General features: G+C 43.4%; 1 protein-coding gene across 3 annotated transcripts in view; it reads left to right on the top strand.

Moving 5' to 3' along the window:
- dscaml1 (Down syndrome cell adhesion molecule like 1) overlaps positions 1-24,020 on the top strand; it is a 141,846-nt gene that overhangs the window by 82,343 nt on the left and 35,483 nt on the right. Inside the window, exons 4-13 of one of the 3 annotated variants that reach the window (XM_061682125.1) lie at positions 2,449-2,595; positions 2,688-2,966; positions 6,593-6,868; positions 6,942-7,241; positions 12,810-12,952; positions 13,394-13,523; positions 17,098-17,376; positions 17,794-17,922; positions 19,112-19,291; positions 23,462-23,667. In XM_061682125.1, the coding sequence (XP_061538109.1) occupies positions 2,449-2,595; positions 2,688-2,966; positions 6,593-6,868; positions 6,942-7,241; positions 12,810-12,952; positions 13,394-13,523; positions 17,098-17,376; positions 17,794-17,922; positions 19,112-19,291; positions 23,462-23,667 (2,069 nt within the window). Of the gene's footprint in view, positions 1-2,448; positions 2,596-2,687; positions 2,967-6,592; positions 6,869-6,941; positions 7,242-12,809; positions 12,953-13,393; positions 13,524-17,097; positions 17,377-17,793; positions 17,923-19,029; positions 19,292-23,461; positions 23,668-24,020 lie in introns of those variants that run through there. The other 2 variants (XM_061682126.1, XM_061682127.1) reach the window with 2 other exon arrangements.

Raw genomic sequence — 24,020 nt, forward strand, 5'->3', positions numbered from 1 at the left:
GGTCCAGCAGGGGACCTGTGACGCTCTTGAGGTGGTCCAGCACGAGGTGTTCAAAGGACTTCATGACAACAGATGTCAGGGCGACAGGCCTGTTGTCATTCAGACCCGAGATTGCAGGTTTCTTGGGATGATGATGGTGGAGCGTTTAAAACAGGATGGTAACTCGCACAGTTCCAAGGATCTATTGAAGATCTGTGTGAAGACTGGAGCGAGCTGGTCCGTGCAGACTTTGAGCTGGAATGGGGACACAAGGTGTGGGCCCGCTGCTTTGTTGATCTTTTGTTGTTTGAAGATACGTCTCGCATCCTCTTCGTGGATGGTCAACGCAGGAGGTAAAATCACACGTGATGGTGGTTGTCGGTGGTGCGGCTGGGTGGGTGTGTGGTGTGAAAATGTTTTAAAATCTGCAGTAGAATTCGTCAGCTAGTTCATTATTTTTCTCTGCTTGGGCGGGTGGGGGGGGGGGGGGGGCGCTTGTCATTGGTTAGCGATTGTAATCCCCGCCAGACTGTCGGTAGCGGTAAACTGTTTTTCTAACTTTTCTGCATAATTCCTCTTTGCACTGTTAATTTATTTTGTCAGCTGGTTTCCAGCGCAATTATACAGGGCTCTATCTATGATGACCAGAGTCAGGACTAAACACAGTGAGGCTTCATTTGAGTTTTATGCAGATAATATTTGGAACAGTCTTACAGAAGACAGGTTTCAATTTTGACAATATTCAAATCCAAGCTGAAAACAGTTCTATTTAGCTGTGCATATGACAACTGAAATTTTATCTGAACTCCTTGCTTTTAATTTCATTGATAAATGAGAATCGTGGACCACTACGATAGGCGTCCTCTTTAGCCCGGCGAAGTTGCTTAAGTTTGGCAGTGAACCACAGCTTATTGTTATTGAACATGTGAAATGTCTAAGTTGGTACACACACATCCTCAATGAAACTGATATAGGATGTGATTCAGTCTGTATATTCATCCAGGCTGCCAGTTGAAGTTTCAAAGACACTCCAATCTGTGCAGTCTAAACGGTCTTGAAGTTATTACTTTGCTTCATAGGTCCACTTCTTTACTGTTTTCACCACAAGCTTTGCACATTTAAGTTTGTTCCTGTATGTTGGCATTAAGTGAATTAAGCAGTTATCAGACGAGCCCAGAGCTGCACGGGAGATAGCACGGTGTCCATCATTTAGCGTAGTATAGCAGTGGTCAATGCACTGCTTGTTTTTACGGAGTTTGTAGTTGAGTTTAGTTTTGGTAAAGTCCCCACAAATAATGAGGGGTGAATCTGGGTGCTTTTTTTCAAGTTCATTTACTTGTTCAGTGAGCATTAGCAGTGCAGCATTTGTGTTCGCTTTAAGAGGAATGTAGACACCCGCAAGTATAAATGAAGCGAACTTGCGCAGCGAGTAGAATACTTACAGTTCAAAAACAGCGACTCCAAGTCCGGGCTGCAGTGTGTCTTAAGCTCTATGATGTCGGTACACCATTTTCCGTTGATATAGAAGCATATCCCGCCGCCTTTTGTTTTTCCCGATAACTCCGTGACGCAGTCTGCCCGGTGTAATTGGAAGCCTGGAAGTATTATGGCCCTATCAGGGACGGATTCCCAAAGCCATGCCTCCGTGAAGCACAGGGGGGCGGATCATGCAAAGTCCTTACTGGTCTTTCTGAGAAGATGAAGCTCGTGCATTTTGTTGGGTAGGGAGCGTAGATTTGCGAGGTGGATCGACGGAGCTTGACCTGCACTCCTGCTCGCTTCCCTCTGTGGCGTCGCCTTCGCCTCCATGCGCCGTAGACCGGTGAGTGACTCAGAGAAAAGGTTGAGCAGAGTAGTGAAAGTTGGTGAAAGAAAGTCTGGGATAGACTCCCTAATGTTTAGCAAATTCCCCTTGTCTAAGCGAGTCGTGTAATGTCTCCAAAGACGAACGAAAAACACAAAAACATAGACAATACTAGAGAGCATGTAACCGAGGCGACCACACGGTTAGGCGCCATCCTGAAGGACAAAATGAATTATGCTCTACAAATAAACGTGCTTTGCCATTTATTTAGAAGTCTGTCTGGATACTATTGTCTATTATACAATATAGTGTATGAGCAGCTGTGGCCACATGATTAAAATAGTATGATTTATTTATTTTTTTGCCTGGCCAGGGGTGCTGTCAGGGATTTGGGGCACCTTGAAAAAAAACAAAAAAAAAACACTTTGGGCCCCACCACTTGAAAATACTATTGCCTTGGGCACCTGTCAGTCAGTCTCTTTTACCATAAGTCTTTTCCCCCATACAATGCCTTTGTGCCTGGCCTAGGCTAATAGTGTGTGCTTATTGGAAAAAAAAAACTCTGAGGTCCCTGAACAGATTAAGCTGTGGAAAATGAATAAATGAAAAATCTTTATCTGATTACAACTAATGTATCCTCCTCTCCTTTCTCCTGTCTACCACAGGTAACCGTTTCTTCTTGACCTCATTTGGGGCTCTGTATATCTCAGAGGTACAGAAGGAAGACGCTCTGTCCACCTATCGCTGTATCACAAAGCACAAGTACAGTGGCGAGACTCGGCAGAGCAATGGAGCCAGGCTCTCTGTTATGGGTATGCAACCTCTTCAACAGGCACATTTTGTTCAAATCAAGAAGTGAGTACTGTACCTTGTATTTATTTGTCTTCCCGCTTCACCCCTTCAGACCCTACGGAGTCCACCCCGTCAGTACTTGACAGTTTCCAATCCGGTGAGGTGAAGGTAGGGAATAGTGTGGAGCTGCCCTGCATCGCATCAGGCTACCCAAACCCTACCATCAGGTGGTTAAAGGATGGGCGGCCGCTGCCGGCAGACTCCCGCTGGACGCGCCGCATCACGGGCCTCACGATTTCTGACTTGAGGCTGGAAGACAGCGGCAACTACATCTGCGAGGTCACCAACAGCTTCGGCTCCAAAGAGGTGACGGGTCACCTCAACGTCATCGGTGGGTCACGTCAAATTTGTATTTTGAAGGCCCCCGTCTGGCCAATTAGGACACTTTAATGGGTCACCAATAGGCTAGACATTAGGTCAACTAAGTTTAAAATGCATGGTATAACACGTCTGGGATTGTACCATGGATAGTATTATCAAAATATAAAAAATTGGGTCTGACATTACTGTGTTAGAGCAATACTGTAAGTAATACGTTGCAGAGGGATGTTCAGGTATCGGTACCAATTGTGTACGTCTGTACTCGTACTCGGACTAAAAAATTTTTCCTATTCTACAACACTGATACTTTAAGGTAAGCATGGATGACAACACTTTGTTAGCCGACTGCAAATTATGCTCTACAAATTCTAAACTCTGGCGGCGATGGAAGCCGCCAGCCTGTGAGTTGCAGCGGTGTTGCTGAGTACTTGTGTATGTGCTTAAACTCATACTCGGGCTGAAAAAAAAAGTGGCAGCAGTGCATCCCCTACATTACAGTAAAAAATTTACTTTTTTAACAGGTCATGCCACTGGTGTCTCTCCATATATTAGATCCGAGAACACTGATACTAAAAATCTTCCTTTCCCACAACTGTTGCCGCAAATATGTCCATGTGAGAAGGTGATGCAAGCGAAGGAGCTGTCACACTTAGCCAGGAGGGCAGTGGGGGGTGGTGTAGTGGGAATGGTGAAGTCAGTGGACATTGTGCAGACTGGCCCCAAGGCACATCACTACACTGTCTACAAACATGCAGTGACATGGCATATATGAGCTAGGATACACACTCACACACACACACACACACACACAGATACACACACACACAAACTATAAGCCTATAAAGAGAGTCATCTTGTACATGTGCACTGTCACTTGCACCCAGATACACACATATTCAGGAGCCCACAGGATCTAACACCAGCTGCTTTATTGTTCGCTGACATTTTCTCCCCCTTCATGTCACTCTGTCTGATTTTCATTGTTGTTTAGCACACACACACACACAAACACATAAACACACGTGCGCAGGCACGCATGTACACACATATATTCATACAAATGCAATGAGGATGCACAGTATGTAATCGCAAAACAAAACAACCTGGCAGACAAAAAAGATGCTGAAAGGTGGAAAACACAAGCCCTGCTTTCAGCCCAGTGTGATAGTCTTTTGTAATGTAATTGTCAAAAGGGTACTACTTTCAGGCACCTTTCCTTTGGTGTATAGCACCCAAAGGGTAGAACAGGAGCTTTTTGTAATACAGTGGACTCCTCGCATACTCGCAGTTCGGCTCCTGTTTGCAGATTTTTATGTTTGTTTGTTTTTTCTTGTTTTCACTTTTTTTTCCCAATTTTCTTTTTTGTTTCCTTTTTGTTTTTTATTTTCTTGGGGGCAAACCAACCCCAATAACGTTTCTTGGCAGTTTATCCCCACTTATTCAAGAATTTATGGAGCTTAGATAAAAAATATATGAATATATTTTTCCAATGCAGTTATAATGGACATCAGTTATCCACAGATTTCCGCTATTCGTGGTCCGGCCCTGTCATTATCCCCTGCAGAAAATGGGGGTCCACTGTAAATAAACAGCCACATTCCAAAATTAAGGAGCACATGTCAAATATGCTCTACTGTTGTCCTTTTTGTTTTTACATTCCTCTTATTTGTTGAATGTATTTTTTTTAGCTTCCTGAACTGTACCATGATGACCTAAACTCCACCTGCCAGCCAGAAATATGGATTTACTATCTACTGCACTCTATCAATATTGAGATACGGGTGACAAAACTTGTAATTTTTTTTAGATACGAGCCATCATTTGGCCAATTTGTATTGCTTGGACTTGGTAGTGCAAACTTGAGACGAGCGCTGACATTTGATCACAAATGGTGGAGCAACATATGTAGACAGATAATATAAGAATATTTACTGGCATACTGTATATTCCTTATCTTCTACAAACTGACAAATATTACATCATCTTAGTCATCTTAGAATAGTAGTAGAAAACGAAGTACTATTCATAATCAGAATCAGAATCATCTTTATTTGCCAAGTATGTCCAAAACACACAAGGAATTTGTCTCCGGTAGTTGGAGCCACTCTAGTACAACAGACAGTCAATTTACAGAACACTTTGGGGACGTAAAGACATTGACAGGTGGGCACACCAGAAGAAGCAGCACAATGAATTGAATTGCAGCATTAAATCATGATGTATAAACTGTTTAATTCTTTAGATTGTATTTAGGGTTGGGCATCGTTTCAATTTGAGCGATTCCGGTCCCGATTCCGGTTCATTGTTTTTATTCCGGTTCCAAACGATTTTCGATTCCGATTCTTTTATGGGGCTGGGTCAAAAACATTTGCATGGTGTAAATAAAGGGTGTCCAAATTATGAACATCCATTTTCTTAGCAGCCTGCAGAATGAACTAAAATGAACATTTGACTCTGGGTTCTTTATAACCAGTATCAATATCAAACCTATGAGGTAAAAAGCAATGTGTGTGGAACAAATCCAATTGACTTAATATTCATTAATTAATGTTTCAGCTAAAAGTTAAATATGCCGTTATTAAAATAGTTATTTGCCAATGTTTTATTGCATCAAATGGTTTATATGTGCAAGTTTTGACTTGACTTCCTGTTTTAAGCTTGTTGCCTTTTATTTTGAAGGGTAGGCACCGGAACTTAGCATTTTGGCATGAAATGTAACTTCACACGAAACCAGTCCATTTTGAAAACGAAAGTAAACCTAGACGACAGGGAAAAGAGTAATGAATGGAAGTTTTACCTCAATTCGAAGCTTTTTTTTTCTGTCATTGGTTCTTACGTTGGTTTGAAGACTAAAATAAACACTAAAATACATCAGTGCAAAAGTACAACCCACACCTTAACGTTTTAGCTGCCTCAGTGTTGGTATAGACATATTTTATTGTTTCACTCCTGCAATTTGACTTGACGGAAGTTCCGTGCTGTGGGGGCTGAGGCTCGGAGCGGGAGGAAGCACGTCAGACTTCTACACATTGTGAAATCCCCTTTTGCACAATATAATTGTATTCAAAGTGTTCGACTGAGGCAACTGGTCATTTATTTGAACAAAGTTAAGCCACACTTTTGTTCGCCACCGCCGTTGGGCACAAGCATGTCTTCGTGCGCGTTCTTCTTCGTTAGTTTTGGCCACTTTCTTCTTCGGAGTCAGCGGACTGGAGGCATCGAAACTGGCAACCGCAATGTTTCAATTTGAACGATTCCGGGAGAAACTGAATGTTAGTCCCGGTTCCAAACGGTTCTTGATTCTCGATGCCCAACCCTAATTCTGTTTAATCATGTTAATAGTATGTTTTTATAAAGTATGATATTATACAGTGGTGGTATTTTTCCTTATTCAAAGCACAAACAAAAAATTTTGAGGTTGTTTTTTTTTTTTTAAGGGGGGGGTTGTAACGAATTAATGGCATTTCCAGTAATTTCAATAGAGAAAGACGATTTGAGATACGACAGTTTTGAATTGCAAACGTAGTCATAGAACAAATTAAACTCATATCTCAAGGTACCACTGTATTTAGGATAAGTCTTAAAAAAAATTCTGAATACCCTTTCTTTCTCTTTCTTTGCATTCTCCATCTTTAGAACCCCTGCGGGTAACCTTGTCCCCCAAGAACCTCAAGACGGGCATCAGCAGCACGGTCATCCTATCTTGTGCCGTCCAGGGTTCTCCCCACTATTCCGTGTCGTGGTACCGTAACACTGAACCCGTCCTGCCCGACCAGCACTTCTCCATCCAAGGCGCTCACAACGAGACCTTGTTCATTTCGGCGGCCCAGAAAAGACACTCAGGCGCTTATCAGTGCTTTGCCACACGCAAAGCCCAAACTGCCCAGGACTTCTCCATCATACTGCTGGAAGGTGAGGTTCATCAAAACCATCAATGTATGCAGATGTTGAGATACAGAATAATATACCGGTTTGTTTCCTTCAGATGGTACTCCGCGTATTGTGGCCTCCTTCAGTGAGAAGGTGGTGGTCCCGGGAGAGCCGTTTTCCCTCATGTGCACCGCCAAAGGAGCGCCTCCGCCGACCATCACCTGGACCCTGGACGACGAGCCCGTGGCCCGCGACCTGTCCCGCGTGCGGGCCAGCCAGTACACGCACTCTGATGGGAGCACCGTGAGCTACGTCAACGTCAGCAACCCCCAGATCCGCGACGGAGGATTGTATCGGTGCGCCGCACGAAACTCGGCCGGTAGCGCCGAGTACCAAGCGCGCATAAACGTAAGAGGTGCCTGTCTTCTTTTCAATATCAGTCATAATCAAGGCTTCACATGGCCTCACCCCTACCCTCTCCCCCACCCATATCCTGTCCTCTGCCCTTCTATTTCTTTACCTCTCTCTCTTTATATGTTTTATCTCTTTCCTGTAATCTGAAATGATCTCTTTATAATGTCATTTCTTGAGGTGTTTTTTTTTCCTCGAAGAAACCCTTGATTCAACAGGCCGACCAATGTTACATTAGTGTGCCCTGAGAGATCATCAGGTAAACTGTGGGAAAATGTCCAATTTCACTGAACGCATTCACTGCCAGTCCTCCATGTTAACATGGATATTTGAATTCAACAGCCGTCAATGGCAGTGACTGGTCTGTGAAAATTATCATGTATTTATTACAAATAATGTATCTTTAATCATCTATCTATGCCAGTGACCCATAGTGATAGGTAGGCATGATTAAATGCTCTTCCACTGGATGTCAGAAGATACAAAAAACAAATCCTTTGTACCCACATCTTGCCATTTCTGCAACAAAATAATAGCTTTGTGTTCAACGAAACAGGCCCATATTTCACACTGAGTAAGTACATTTGTTAGTAAATTAAGACAAGCTCATCGTTATTTCCATAGATCGTCGCTGCCAGGCGAAATCCTTGCATCTCCAAAACCACGTCTTTTCAGGAAATCAAAAACAAAAGCCAACGGTTTTGGTTACGCCATCTTCTCAAACTCTACTTTAAAGGTCTGAGAGTGATGCAATAAAATAAAACAATGAGCTGACTAGAAACTGCAGTAGGTGGAAATTAATCTGCATGCAAATGTACCTTGGTTGCTGATGGTCTTCCTTCTGCAACGAAGCATTACAGCTATGCATATAGAACAAAACAAGCCTACTCAAATGTATCTATACTTTCAATCTTGAGGCGGCATAATGTCACAAGGCTCCCACAGAGTAAAGAAAAGGTGGATTATATGACACTTCTCAGACAGTTGAAGTGTGCAACAGAGTTCATAGATTAGCTCTCAAGCTATTTTCAACATTTTAGATTTGTTAATAATTTGTGAAAATAACAGTCCATGTGGGGATCTGATCATTTAGTAAGGATTTGTGAAAGAATATGAAATTGACCATACTTCGACATACTAGGGTTCCGTCCGACAGCGGCGACAATGCTCTTTCTCTGCTATCATGTATTAATTCAACAATGTTCATTATTGTAGTCACAGTTTCATTCTGATAGTCCTCCCCCCCCCCCCCCGGAGTATTTTACTTTTACCACAATAATAAACATAATTTGTGAAAGCAGAAGTTTTGATTGAGCTCATGTCCGGCCTTTCATTAGATTGTGTGCGTGTACCTAATGCAGTGCCTGATGTATTTTAAGATGGATGAAGTTCAGCTTAACATGCAGTTTGTAAGACAGGAAGAAGAGCAAGAAGCAGATGGTTGTCCTGTAGATGGATGTTATGAGAGAAGAGGAGTGCCAGTGTGTGGATAGACTGATGGTAAATTCTGGTGACAGGACCGGTGCTGTCAGGATGATGAGTGACCCTGATGGACACGCTTGTGTCCCTGTCTACAGGTCTCACTCTCAGTATCCAGTTCGTTCTTTCTCACGCTCGTGCTTTACTCCATCCTTTGTCAGAATGCACCATTGTGATACGAGTTTTCTCCAGAGAGATGTGGTGTAATAATGTCAGCAGTGACAATGAGGAGCCATACCGGAGAACTTCAGCTTTACAAGCGACACACACAGACACACATGCAATACTGTAGACCTACCCAAAGAAGTGGTGCTTACGCACTCACAGAAATGGGACACACTCCACTTAACACAGTCAGTTAGGGGGCCAACAGCTACAGATATTGTTGAGAATACACATTGATATACTGCATATCTCTGTGTGTTTTTGTGTGCGCGCGTGTGTGTGTGTGTGCGTGTGGGCCAGCGAGACATTGCTGCTGAATAATACATCTTTGGCTCGTCAAAGCCGTGACTTCAAAGCACACACTGAGAAATGGAGGAGAGGGAGCGAGGGCGCTGCATAAGAGAGGTGGAAGGAGAGACGAAAACAAAGATGTACATAAGATGAACTGGGAGAAGAGGGGGTCAGCCAACAGGTTAAGGATGACTGAGGGATGGCCACTATTGCCTTCTATTGACTCGAGACACATTTTATCTCTCTGAATTGCATTCCCGCTTGAGTCTATCTATCATTGTCTAATATTGTTGGAACTATAGGGTGGCCACCGTTGACATTTTTGGTCCTATCCACTCACTGTCCACAGCTCTCGGTTCACTTGCACAATGTAATGTGAGCCAATACAGGAGTTTGAAAGTTCAGGTTTACAAAGATGTTAATTTGAAGGTCATTCAACAGTGAAACAGCAATTCTGATTCCATTCTCGATACTGATTATTGATCCGATTCCTTATCGATACTCATTGGGTGAGGGAATGATATAATATAAATGGGTTTGTTTCCTTTAGTTCTTTAATATCTTCATCTTTGGACAGAAGATACAGCATATTCAGAATGTGGTCATAATCTTACATTACAAATTGTGATCAGGGAAAAAAGAAAAGTAGGCAATTTGCTTCTCTAAGTATGGCAAGAGACACTTAAAAACTTAATGGAGTAACCCCTTTCTGCCAATCCAGAAGCACTGTCCCTAATGTCCACGTGATGTTGCAGAGGCGTGTCAACCAGGACAGCCCCATACCATCCAGAGCCTTTAGGAACGCCAGGCAAATCTCATCCACCGCCTTGCCACGAAGGAGCTTTTCGGTGACCTCAACCCCAGAGATAAGAGAGCCCGCCTCAGAGACCCCAGTCTCTGCTTCCTCATGGGAAGGCATGTCGGTGGAATTGAGGAGATCTTAGAAGTATTCTCCCCAGAGACTCACAACGTCCCGAGTCGAGGTCAGCAGCGCCCCATCCCCAATAGACACAGTGTTGACGGTGCACTGCTTCCCTCTCCCGAGACGCCGGATGCTAGATCAGAATTTCCTCTAAGCCGTCCAGAAGTAATTCTCCGTGGCCTCGCTGAACTCCTCCCATGTCCGAGTTTTTGTCTCAGTGACTACCAAAGCTGCATTTGGCTTGGCCAGCCGGTAACCATCAGCTGCCTCATAAGTCACACAGACCAAAAAGGCCTGATAGGACTCCTTCTTCAGCTTGATGGCATCCCTCACCGCTGGTGTCCATCAACGGGTTTGGGGGTTGCCGCTACAACAGGCACCGTCCACCTTACGGCCACAGCTCCGGTCCCCCGTCTCCACTCGCGATGTGGGTGACGTTCTGCCGGATGTGGCCGTTGAAACCCCTTCTCACAGGGGATTCTGGAAGACGTTCCCAGCAGACCCTCACAATAAGTTTGGGCCTGCCAGGTCGGACCGGCATCTTTCCCCACTATCGATCGGAGGCAACACACCAGCAGGGGGTGATCAGTTGACAGCTGCGCACCGAGTGTCCAAGACATGTGGCCGCAAGCCTGATGATACGATGAAGTCGATCATCGAACTGGAGGTTCCTCCCGTTTATGCCCTTCCAGGTTTCACTGTCATTGCCCACATGAGCATTGAAGTCCCCCAGCAAAACGATGGATCCCCCAGCCGGAGCACTCTCCAACATCCCCACCAAGGACTTCAAAAAGGGTGGGTACGCTGAACTGTTGTTTGGTGCATAGGCACAAACAACAGTCAGGACCCGTCCCCCCACCTGAAGGCGGAGGGAGGCTTCCCTCTCATGCACCGGGGTGAACCCCAATGTATGCCTCTCACCGTGGGCAACAGAGTGGAAGAAAGTCCAACCCCTCTCAAGAGGACTGGTACTGGGCCCGACTATATCTCGTCAGAACTTCTCGACCTCACACACCAGCTCGTGCTCCTTCTTTGCTGGAGAGGTGACGTTCCACGTCCCTACAGCCAGATTCTGTCGCTGAGGATCGGATTGCCAAGATCCCTGCCTTCCGCCACCGCCCAGCTCACACTGCACCCGACCCCTATGGCCCCTCCCACAGGTGGTGAACCCATGGGAAGGGGGACCCACGTTACCCTTTCGGGCTGTGCACGGCTGGGCCCCATGAGTCCAGGCCCGACCACCAGGTGCTCGCCTTCGAGCCGCACCTCCAGGCCTGGCTCCAGAGGGGGGCCCCGGTGACCCGTTCCCGGGCAAGGGAAAACGTCTTCCAGTATTTTTAAACATCATAGGGGGCTTTGGAGCCGTGCTTTGTCTTGTCCCTCACCTAGGACCTGTTTGCCATGGGTAACCCTGCCATGGCAAACATACTGAAGTCGCCCTCGGCCTGGCATACAGCCCCAGACAACTTAGCTCCTATGATCACTTGGGCCCACAAACTCCTCCACCACGATAAGGTGACAGCTCAATAGCATAGTATGTTGTAAGACACCACATAGGAGCCAGGCTAAAAAAAAGAATCCTACTACTCTTTTTTTTTCCACTGTTTATAATTCACTTGTGATTTATTGTATTTGAGGATAGTCATGCATATTTTACAACTGACCTTGCTACCAGTCTCATTTTTGGTCAAATATTTCTACACACTTGTAGCATATGCCGGCCGTATGCTGTACTGCGACAACTGTAAAGTGTCATATTGGTGTGCATTGTATCCTACAACTTTTATGATGAAATTGTCACTCGCACAAAGATGTTGTCCACTCATTATTGGAGATGCTACTTTAGTTTGATGCGGCTTCACTTCGCCCCGCTGCCCTTGTTCCTCGTCACCAGTCCAAATCCCGCAGCCTCTGTTATGAATCTTTTAAAGACTCAAGGTGCTCAAACTAGCTAAAGGTAGCGAAGTGAGGCTAACCGCGATGTTCATTCACAGTGATCTTATTTGTATTTTTATTTATTTATTTATTTATTTTTATTTATTTTGCACTCTCGAAGTATGAGAGGCGAACAACGTGTGTGCGGTGAAGGCAAGCCTTCCGGCAAGCACTGGGGTTCTCGAGCCCCGTCTCCCGCTCCACAAAAAAATAGAAAAAAAAGTTTGTTCAGTCTCTCTGTGTGGCCCACAACCAAATGTCATTCGGCCCGGTACCAGTCTACAACTGTGTGGTTGGAGACCTTTCATATAAACAACATGGTGAACAAGAAGACTCTTAATCGTCCACGTGTTAATCTGAGCGTGAATGGTTAACTGTATGTGTCCTGCGATTGGCTGCTGACCAGTCCATGGTGTACCCCACCTCTGCTAGTAAAGTCAGCTGGGATAGGCTGCAGCTCACCCGCGACCCGAAAAAAAAAAAAAAAACGCGATAGACAATGACTGCCGCATATAAGAAATGCTATGAGTCCAAGCATCAGCAGTCACAAAAACTTGACTCAAACAACATCATTCTATCGTCTCTTTTGCTCTTCTTGCCCCCCTCATCCATCCCAACACAATCACCCTCCCATTATTCCTTCCCTCCAAAAATTCCACACCAAGGTTTCGGCGCCATCGACTAATCATCTTCTTTTCCTCTCTCTTCTTCTGGTCAAATCTCTCTATCTATCCCTTTGTCTGTTTGTCTCCCTGCCCTTGGCTTCTCTCTGTTGATCAGGCAATCCAAGGATTCGGCCGATGAAAAACATCACGGCTGTGGCAGGACGCAGCTCTTTTGTAAACTGCCGTGTGATCGGCTACCCATATTATTCCATCAACTGGTACAAGGAGGGGCTTCTGCTACCTGACAACCATCGTCAGGTGAAGTCAGCCACATTCAGCTGAGATTTCAATACAAACTTTGGTTTCACAGTGAGAATAACCAGCGGCCAGCCAAACTTCTGTTTTTTCTTTTGCATAACAATGAGTAATTCAGTGATTAAAATTACATTTGTTCTTCTATTTTTGAGTTATTGTGAGCTGTTAACAGTCTTTGTTTATTTTTGTAATATTGCATATTCTATCATAATTTTGGGGATGGTGATTAATGAAAGGTAAATGCAAAATTAATTAATCAATTAATGAATTACAAATTAATTAGTTGACTAGTTGAGATTAATGCTGATCGCAAAAATGTGGAATTGCTTTATCATTTATCAGTTATTATTACCTTAAACATGAACTATACAACAGATTAAAAAGGGTGGCACAAGTGTCAGCCGGGTTTGGCCCTGACTGTAACCATTGCATAACTCTTTACAGGTGGTGTTTGAAAACGGCACCCTGAAGCTTACCGATGTCCAGAAGGGGATGGACGAGGGGGCTTATATCTGTAGTGTGCTCATACAACCTCAGCTATTCATCAAGCAGACTGTATACGTAACAGTCAAAGGTGAGTCATGCCATTCGAATCAAGTTCACTTCTTCGGCACTCACATATCTCTGAAATAAAGTGTGCATGCTTATTCTCACAGGAATTCAGTAGGAGTTCATATAAAAAGGAATGTCATGTATTTAACGGTAAACTGCTGTAGTGTATATTTTGGGGTTACTCAAGAAGCTAAACAAGATCCCCTGCCCATAACATTATTGAATTTTGGCTTATCACGCCCCTTACGTTTATGTATTACTTTATAGCATGACTGGGTATTTGTTTACTTCTATCAGAAGTTTATTTTTCCACGTCCATACATTTGGTTTCTGGTTATTTAGTGTGATTAGGCAAGAAAAGAGAATTTTGACAACATTGGGTCTATTTTAAGCACCTGGACTTGTACACTTATCATTTACAGTATTTGTATTCTCGCATAGACTTCTAAAACGCCATGTGTAAACTGTGACTGAATGTGGAAACACCAAAGACACGTGCTACATTGACAGCTTAGGCTGCGTGGAAATCCTAGAATATGTACTTTTCTTGAGAAGTGTCAATTTGATTTTAAAAGAACACCTTGGTTTTGTCATACAAGTGCACAGAAAAGGCTCCTCTGACAGCTACTTCTGTTTGACCTAGTTTTGTATCCGCTTAGTCCATATTTGGGTGAGACCGCCCCCTTTCCTCTGATTGGTTGCCTCCGTGTCTAAGACCCACTTGTGAGAGCACACGCGTTTGGCATGTTGACACCCTGGCTTGGGAGCGCTGAGGTAGGCAGAAATCTTTGTTAGTGACGTAGATAAACCCGAGCAGTTCGAATGACCTGATTTCAGGCCTCCTGACAGAAAAACATCTGAAACTTCGGAATGCGTGGATTACTTTAAGTCATATTTCACATGTTAACTGAGGCACAATAGAGAGAATATTATAACCCAAATATTAGAAAAAGTTGGTTTGGCAAAAATGTCCCCTTTAAATTAGAAAATGCTATGTGTAGCAGCTGAAGTGTGTAGGTGGCCAACCCAAATATGCAGACCGCTACGGCTACATGTACACTTTTCGGGGGGGGGGAAATTCTGGAAGAAATAAAACCAATTAAAAAAGTGGTTTAAAAGGGGAACTACACCTAAAAAAAAAAATAAAGCAACAATCCAGTGCATTGTATGTGCCAGGACTAGTGAAACCAACAAAATTTAATTGTGGAATAAAAAACAAACAGATTAATTAATCAGTGTAAGGGTGGGGGCATGAATGTTATTCGTTTTTAAATTAATAAATACATGTTTATGTTGTTTTTTTTTTCTTTCCAAAAAAACTCCAAAAGCTGCGGGCACCATACGTATTTGAAGCAGAATCGCTCATTGCAGTTATAGGTGAAAAAAGGTCTGCTCGTCCCAATATTCTCTGCCAATAAATTCTGTATGACAGCTAAAACGCTGTCATAGCCAACTCAATCAAATATTTTTGCTCAGTCTATACATACATTTGATAGATTTCTGAAAGTCTCTTTCACAATACTGTTAGTACATGTGGCATACATTGTCCAAATCAAAGGGGGAAATGCAGTTTTCAAATATTTGAACAAGTTAAGTCCCCGCCCCGTTGCAGAATAATTAACATTAAATTAGAGCCATTACATGGTGCCAGAGGGTGCTGATTTTTTTGAAAGATCATTTTAATGATATTCTACTGTCGGGTCATAGAGACAGTGCTAACATACAAAGTTATTGCTAAAGACATTGGCACCCCCCAGTTTTGAAAGTTGTTTTTTTTTTAAACTGCTCCCTTTAATTTTTTTCAAGCCTTCCATGCTGTAGTTCTGTACAATTGAGTGTCAACTTCTGAAGTGCCAAATGTGTTAGTACTGAGCTATAGTTAATGTAGTATAGTGCTATACTTTGCCTTTGCTGACGCTCTAACCAGTCGTCCAATTCTTGTGAGAATATTCATGTTTGTCTGGATTTTTGTGGCTATTTGTTAAAGTTGCAAAGGGGTGGAAAATGATGTGAAATGAAATTGAGGTCGCCTTTCAAGGTAGTTCATGATAATTACTGCACATATTTTTTTAATATGACATTTTTAACTTGGGATTTATTTTGGGAATAGTGCGTCAAGTCGAAGTTCTTTCTTTCACTAACAAAAAAACATAATTTTAAATAAAGCTACGGCATCGGCATTTTGAATTAACCTACAGTATTTTCAATGACACCTGCACAAACCCTCCCCAAATTAATTCCTATATATTCCCAATAATTCCCAAGGAAAATATTCCAGTGTTTGAAAAGCCCCAGAATTTTGTAACCCTACTTTTAAATATTGTGAGGGAAAATAGCAAAATTCATAAGGTTCTTGCACGTAAGAATATAAGGAACAATTATGAGTAAGCTGTAGCAGTAGGAATGGAGGGCAGAAAGGTTGTAAATAAAGCAGAAAGAGAATAAAACGTGTATGCATTTCCTCTAATAAGCCCTGATTACGGGGGGGAGTGGCCTTCTGTGTTCTTGGATCAATTCAGCAATTACATAGAGCTCGAGTGCTATTGAAAAGGATTTGTGCGAGAACGTGCCATGCACGTGTACATGGTTAGCGGATGCGTTTGGATTCTACCTTCACCTTGAGTGTGTATTCACTTCGCCCTCTGCTGCACCCGCATTATTGTGTACGTATTGTGCATCCTGTCTCGAAGCTCTCTGACGTGTTGAAAAATTGCGGTGCTGCGTGTTTGCGTACGTGCGTTCACAAAGCATGGGTGTCGGTATACCTGCGTGCGAATGTGTGCTCGTCATGTCTCTGATTTAATTAGATGAATTTTAATGAGGTCCAGATTAAATCCCCCAGATGTCTCAGCTGTAACCCCCTCCACCGCCACCCTCCCCAACTCTGAATCACCTCCATCGGTCTCCATAGCAACACCATTCTTCCCCTGTGGATGGGGCTCTAATTAGAGCAGCTATTATGGGCTGGCTTTATCAGGGCAGGGCGGGTTGGAGTGGCGAGGTTGGCGAGGGGCACAGGCACAGTGGCTAGTGGGCGTAGATAGGCAGGTTAAAATGGTTTGGAAGCTTTGGGGGAGTCTAAAAAGGGTTTGGGGGTCTCAACATTAGGTGGAGCTTCACCTATGTTTTTTGTCTTCTTTCGCTCTCCCTTCTCTGCTTCATTCTTATGTAACCTTTACCCCACACACCCCGCACACCGCTGACTATCCACCTCGTGTCCTTTCAATGCCCTCACATCTCCAAATCGTCACGTCTCCCCATATTTTGCCTTCACATCCTCTCTCTATACTCCATCCATCACTTATTCATATCTGACTTTGAATCTCTCTCTTCACCTCTTACTCACCCTGCTCATTTGAACAACCATCAAACTGTTTGATTCTAATCTCCCCTTTATTTCCATGACTCTGTTTGCCTGTCGTCCCCCACTCCCCTGCCCTGTATTTCACCCTGTTGCATGTCCTTGCGTTGTCTCTACGCCACTCTGTTTTCATCACACACTGCCATCACTATTATACATCATGTCACTATTTCTTTTCCCTCCTTCTCCACACCTTTTTTCCCTCTCGCATTCATTCACTGTAATCCCGCCATAGTTCCTCCGCTGATCCAGCCATTTGACTTTCCGCCAACTTCCATTGGCAAGCTGATGTACATCGCTTGCGTGGTGGCGTCCGGAGACATGCCCATCCGCATCACGTGGCGCAAGGACGGCCAGGAGATTGTGCCTTCGTCGGGCATCACCATCGACACCAAAGAGTTCATGAGCTCCCTGCAGATCTCCAAGGTGTCACTGAAGCACAATGGAAACTACACCTGCATCGCCAGCAATGACGCTGCCACTGTCAGCACTGAGAGGCAGCTCACTGTCACAGGTGAGGAAGAAGCAGAAGTAGAGTAGATTTCCACCAAGGTTGAAAACGAAATGTAATACTTTCACTCTCACTGACCAGAATTTTCTTTGGGACAATAAAGCAGCCATCAGACCTTGATTATTCCTCAGTTTAAAGACTCTATTTATTATTCTTAGTGCTGAGAGAAAATAGCTTAAAAGGCAACAAAACTAACTGAGTTCTTCCTTGACCCATGCTCTAAATATCTGTGGAACTGTTTATTAGTTTTTGTATGGTCCTGTTCACCAACATTGACAGCAATATAACATTACCTCCATTATTTTGTGTGCATAAAATTAAAAAGATTTTGAAAAACAAATGTTACGTGACTGCCAGTGATGCTTTTGACTGCACTGATATCAATAAATGAGGGACCTAAAACTATATTTTTGCTCGCAGTGCCTCCTCGTTTTGTGGTGCAGCCCAACAACCAGGACGGAATCTATGGGAAGTCTGGTATTCTAAACTGCTCAGTTGATGGATACCCTCCTCCCAAAGTCATGTGGAAGCACGCCAAAAGTGCACTAGGTACATAATCGCGTTCTTATCTTTCCTTTGCAATTGCCGCCCACAGCATTAGGTGCACCTGCTTCATCTAATGAGGTTTCATCCTAAAGATGATAACGCTTAGGTTTGATTGACTTTGACAAAGAGGTGCTCATTTAAAAACCCTGTGAAGTGCATTCAAAGATTTGTTTCTAAATACATTATACATGTTTGAACATAATTGCTGAAAACATGTGCAAAGACTGAAAACTGTTCAGTACTCTCTTGTGGAGCTGTCATGTTGAACTGTATTAGTAGTTTTCCATTTTTTTGGGGGGGGGGGGGGGGGGGGGTGGCTAAAACAGTACCAAGTGGCACACTTTGGAGTCCAGCATGAGTCACCCCTCCCCTACTCTATAAGAACTTGGGCACCTTTGTTCACATCAGTGGTTATCCGGTGCAATTGCGATATGCAGTTAGCTAGCTAGCTATGTGTTCACACCGAAAATGAATATTCCCTTCAGATAGTCTGGCGGCCACTGCAGAGCGTCTCGTTGTAGGCCGTGAGTTTGCTTATGTCACACCGAAAAAGCGGAAGAACCACGTGAAAAAAAATGTCAGACAGGGGCATCGTGCTGACGTGGCCACTTTAGAGCGCCTCGTTGTCACGGCATGGAAAAGCCCCGCGGTGCCCCACTGGGATATCATCCAGCCACCATAGACGTTAAGTGAATATATTTTCACGACTCAAACATGTAGCTATTTGCAGGTATAAGAAAGATGCTAGACAAAGTAGCATTGATTTCTACAGGTCCTTGTACTGTGTTTTCTGCGCATACAGTGGACACACCCACATCATTTGAGACCAGAGACAACAGCTTGATTTTTCTCAATTTTGAAGCCTCATTTTACAGTATATACTTGGAAGCAAATCACAACAGTCTGTATTTTTTAAATAAACCATCAAACTAACAGTTTAAACCCTTGACCTGCATCTTTCTCTAAATAAGTTCAGCTTGGGCTCTGTAAAAGCAATACACCAGCGCATTCACACTAATTGTACACGCAATAATGCCACTTGCAAGTCCCAATTTTGCACTTTCATCAGTCAAAAACCTTGTGTATATTACTCTTCCTATCTCTTTCCAGACAGTTAAGGTGGTATTATGCGAGGTGAGAGGTCCCAGCACTCTAACTCATCCACCTCTATATCCTCTGTATTTTGGCTCAGCGGGTATCGGGAGCCCACAGCAGTACCACCCTGTGCCTCTGACGGGCCGCATACAGATCATGAACAACGGCTCGCTGCTCATCCGCCACGTACTGGAGGAGGATCGTGGCTTCTACCTGTGTCAGGCCTCCAACGGGGTGGGCTCTGATATCAGCAAGAGCATGGTGCTCACTGTTAAGAGTGAGTATATAAACTCCTAATACATAATTGCACAATTACTCAGACACAAAAGTACCCTTAGAAGACTAACACAATCCCACAGTGCTAGTAGAAACTCTCTCTCTCTCTCTCTCTCTCTGTGTTTCTCACTCGCTCTCCAATAACATAATACTCTGCTTCAGTTTCCTATACCCCATTGGCGACAATATTTTTTATATAGCCATCAAATTGCCTATAGTACATATCAGCTGCAGCGTTTGACAGTATTAAAAATAAAAGTGACTGAGGGATATTGGCTTAGACAACTTTTAAGAACATCTCAAGAATGAATTAAATGCAATACATCTCCCTGCAATTTGAATCTTTCCCTTTTGTATATAAAGTGGTGCCTTGAAATAGTGGCCCGAATGACAAATGACTATGGTCCGTCATTCAGCTGTTTTTTAATTTTATTTTCCATCCATCCATTTTCTGAGCTGCTTCTCCTCACTAGGGTCGCGGGCGTGCTGGAGCCTATCCCAGCTATCATCGGGCAGGAGGCGGGGTACACACTCAACTGGTTGCCAGCCAATCGCAGGGCACATACAAACAAACAACCATTCGCACTCACATTCAGTCACACCTACGGGCAATTTAGAGTTTTCAATTAACGTGCATGTTTTTGGGACATGGGAGGAAACCGGAGTGCCCGGAGAAAACCCACGCAGGCACGGGGAGAACATGCAAACTCCACACAGGCCGGGGATTGAACCCTGGTCCTCAGAACTGTGAGGCTGACACTAACCAGTCGGCCACCGTGCCGCCTATTTTATTTTTATTTATTTTTTTTTTCTTTGAGTGGCGACCAAATATTTGAGGAATGAGCGCTGTATGGTGCCAGTAAACGTAACTCAACTCACCTCACAGTAAGCAGCAGTTTAGCAGATAGTGAATAGTTCTTCAGTTCTTCTTTCCTCTTGTCATTAACTTCTTAACAGTTAACTTGCAATTCCATTGCGACATGCTGCCAATTTTTTGTCTTGAGTTTGTTGTCACATTTCTGTCGGGCCAATTATACATTACTCATGCACTCACTGTAGTAGTCTCGCCACGCTGCACTATTTGCACTCGTACTTGAGAAGCATCTGCACCATTTGCACAATTGACATTGTCCCAGATTATCGCACGTCACTTTAAACTGCATACATTTCTTGAAGTCTCTGTACCCTTTGCACAATGGTCATAGCACCGTACTATTGTTCTATTACTCATTTCAAACTGCTCTAATTGCTAGAGGACTATGCATCCTTTTGCACAATTGTCAAAAAAAATACAAAATTGTACTGGCATTACCACATTACTGGTAACCTTTTATTGCTCAGTGACTGTGTTTTTTATGCCTTTATGTCTCAAAAGTATTCTGTCAATTGACTGTCTGTTGTCGTACTAGAGCGGCTCCAACAACCGGAGACAAATTCCTTGGGTGTTTTTGACATACTTGGCAAATGAAGATGATTCTGATTCTGAAAAAGAAGCTTTGAGCGGTTCATTGCCTATCCTAAATGAAGCTTACTGTAAAAAAAAAATAATAATAAATAGAAAACAAAGAGAATTACACTTTGTGTATTTAAAGGTCCCCTTGCATAAATTTTTTAAATGTTATTTTTTTAAAATAATCTTTTATAATCCTTTTATTGGGTTTCCAAGATAATATGGTTTGGAAATGTCCAGAATGCCCTTTTTCAAGCTATTCTTGTATGTCTTTTCCACCTGGCATAAAAGATTTCTCATTAATATTTGATATGTAAATAAGTTTTGTTCTGATTGGATCGCTGTTATTCTAATTTAAATATGTAACACTGCTTTGCTCTGATTGGTCCTTGGCGATATTAAGACTTGTAGTGACTTGGAGCGGCTATGCGTTCATAGTGACATCTCTTTAAGATCCTTCGATGTCTTACTATCATTATGAAGCACAGTTAACCAAGTGTTGGATTGTTGCCCTACTAATAGGGAAAGTGAGCTGAAAGGGGAAGTTGGTTAAAATATTGCAGAGAGGGGGATATTTTGATGTTTAGACTCATCCTCCGCTCCCATTCACTTGAAAATTACGTTCATCATTCGCACATGCTTTAGCAATATTGGCCCCAAGCTTTGCTATTTCATCTACTGTTACATCATACATTTTGAAAATAGTTAAGTATTGTTGTAAACCACAATATGTGAATACTTTATAGACTGTATTTTTATGGCTTGACGACGGCTGAGACAGGCTCGCTTAAAACCCGGCAATGCCTTGAAATCTTATCCGGTCGTTTGCAATCCATTGTGCCATTTTTGTCTTTTGCGTTCAATCGACAAACAACATAGATGTCAAACCTAAACCCTGTCACAGAATCATTTTGACCTAATTTATGTGTAAAACAATGGAACGTGGGATTTTGATGGAATGGCACCTTTAAAACTAACACATAGCTTTGATTGGTAAACCAGTTTACCTTCACGCTACAAAAATCCAATCCCAGCTATCCTCGGGCGGGAGGCGGGATACACCCTGAACCGGTCGCCAGCCAATTGCAGGGCACACGAAACCAACAACCATTCATACTCACAATCACACCTACGGGCAATTTAGAGTCTCCAATCAACTGAGCAACACATGTACACAGATAATACAACAACACTCATAGACATATTCATTATCATCTGCGAAGACCGACTGAGTTTATTGAGGAGTTTTGACCGGCTGCATGTACGTATGTTTGGATTATACTGGTCCCAGGTGGCCAAGGCACGCACACCAGAAGTAGCAGCACAATGTCTATTGAATGGGAGCAAAAAACTGTTGAATTCTTATCAGTCTATTTAATTATGTCATTACTGTATGTTTTCATAAAGTACAATTTTATAAAGTTCTATTTTCCTTATTAAAAAACACACTGCAATTTTCTTTTTCTTGTCCTTTTTTTTTGGCCAGGGAGGCTGCAATAGATTATAGGCGTTTCAATTCATGTCAATGGGAAAAGATGATTTTAGATACGACTGTTTTTTACAAGCGTGGCCACTGATGAAATTAAACTCGTATCTCAAGGCAACACTGTAATTAAAAAACAGTTTATGGTTGTTGTGTTTTTGTTGGACTCTCTATACACACCACGTTAGACAAAACCTTCCACAGTGGAGTTTCTACCTCAAATGTCTCTTACAAAAGACATGAACAATTATTTCCGAGATTCAAAAGGCAGTGAATAAGACAAACAGGTCGGAAGAAACCTGCTATAGACAGGTAATTTATACTTTGTGTGTGTGTGTGTGTGTGTGTTTGTATCGGATAGGTTGTAAGAATGTCGAGCAAGTGAACAATTGATCCCCTGAACCCGCAAGATCTGTCTACAGACAATCAAAAACACTTTGAGTGTAATCATTATCTGCAATCAATCGGCACGGCCTGCCCTCGCTGTCAGTAACGGCCCGCATGATAAAAAAGCATGAGGAGAGTGCTGGACGACGACACGCTCGCCGCACACGAGCAGCGATTATGAAGTGAACAAGAGACTGACATTAGCTTCATCATGCCGGACAATTACCTTACTTGACAGCGGTACTGACAAAAGAGATGTTAACGGATTATTCCTGGCACATTTGACACCATCGCATGCTGACACAAGTGTAGGAATACTTGCACTATCAAGGGGTCACTCCACACCCACCCGCCTCTTGCTTTACTCGTGGCATTAGTGTTATTGATTGAACCATTCCTGTCCTCTGCCGCCCTCAATTTTGTCTGTTTGGTTCAGTGGCAAGAGAGGCTAGGGTGAGATGAATAAGTGATGAAAACAAAACAGCGGGACCTTCCTCCTCGGGTCGATATTGTGTGTGCAAGAAGATTGAGTGCGCAAGTGATTTTGTGTACAGAGGAAGGCAGAGTGTATCGCTTTTGCCTCTTCATTCACCTAGACCTCGATGTTAACTATCGGAGAATGAGAGAGGCGGTTTATTGACTTTACCTCATTGACCATTGCTCTTCATCGCTGGAACGTGGCCACTCTTGACTCCACCTCTTAACGGCTCGCTCTCCTTCCCTGGCCCTCTCTGCTCCTTCACCTCCTTTTAAAACCCTGCTTATTACACATTCACTTTCTTGTCTGTCCCGTCGGAGCTCACCTCCACGGTTTTATCCTGTCTCCTTGTTTCTTGCCCTCCCTGCTACAGTCCCAGCCATGATCACAAGTCATCCCAACACCACCATGGCCAAGAAGGGTCACGTTAAGGAGCTAAACTGCACAGCCAGGGGAGAATGGCCCATCATCATCCGCTGGGAGAGAGGCGACACAGTCATTGACCCTGACCGCAATCCCCGCTACTCTATTACCACCAGCCCCAACGAGAAGACAGACGAGGTGTTGTCCACCCTCAAGGTAAGAAACGGTTAACCTAGGCCTCGCAGAGTGCTCGGCCGATGAACGCCGACAGCGGTGACTTTGTGACTCTCGTTTGACAAATTGTTGCACTTTGTTTTCACAAGTCAGGGTGCAAGTTGCGAAAACAGTCAGTCACTTCAAGTGTTTTCTTCAAGTAGGAGAATATCTTTTCAATAATGTTATAAAAATAACTAGCATTTCCAATTCCCTAAGTGATTGCATGTGTATCCTGAGAGATGATGTTGCTGGGGTGATCTGCCAAAGAAAGAAATATAACTAATCATTTAAGACACCCCGGCAGTCTTCAAATACTATGCGGGTATCCTCCCTCGAGGGGTTGAGCTGTATAG

The sequence above is a fragment of the Phycodurus eques genome, chromosome 7, assembly GCF_024500275.1.
Source record: "Phycodurus eques isolate BA_2022a chromosome 7, UOR_Pequ_1.1, whole genome shotgun sequence".
Classification (NCBI taxonomy): domain Eukaryota; kingdom Metazoa; phylum Chordata; class Actinopteri; order Syngnathiformes; family Syngnathidae; genus Phycodurus; species Phycodurus eques.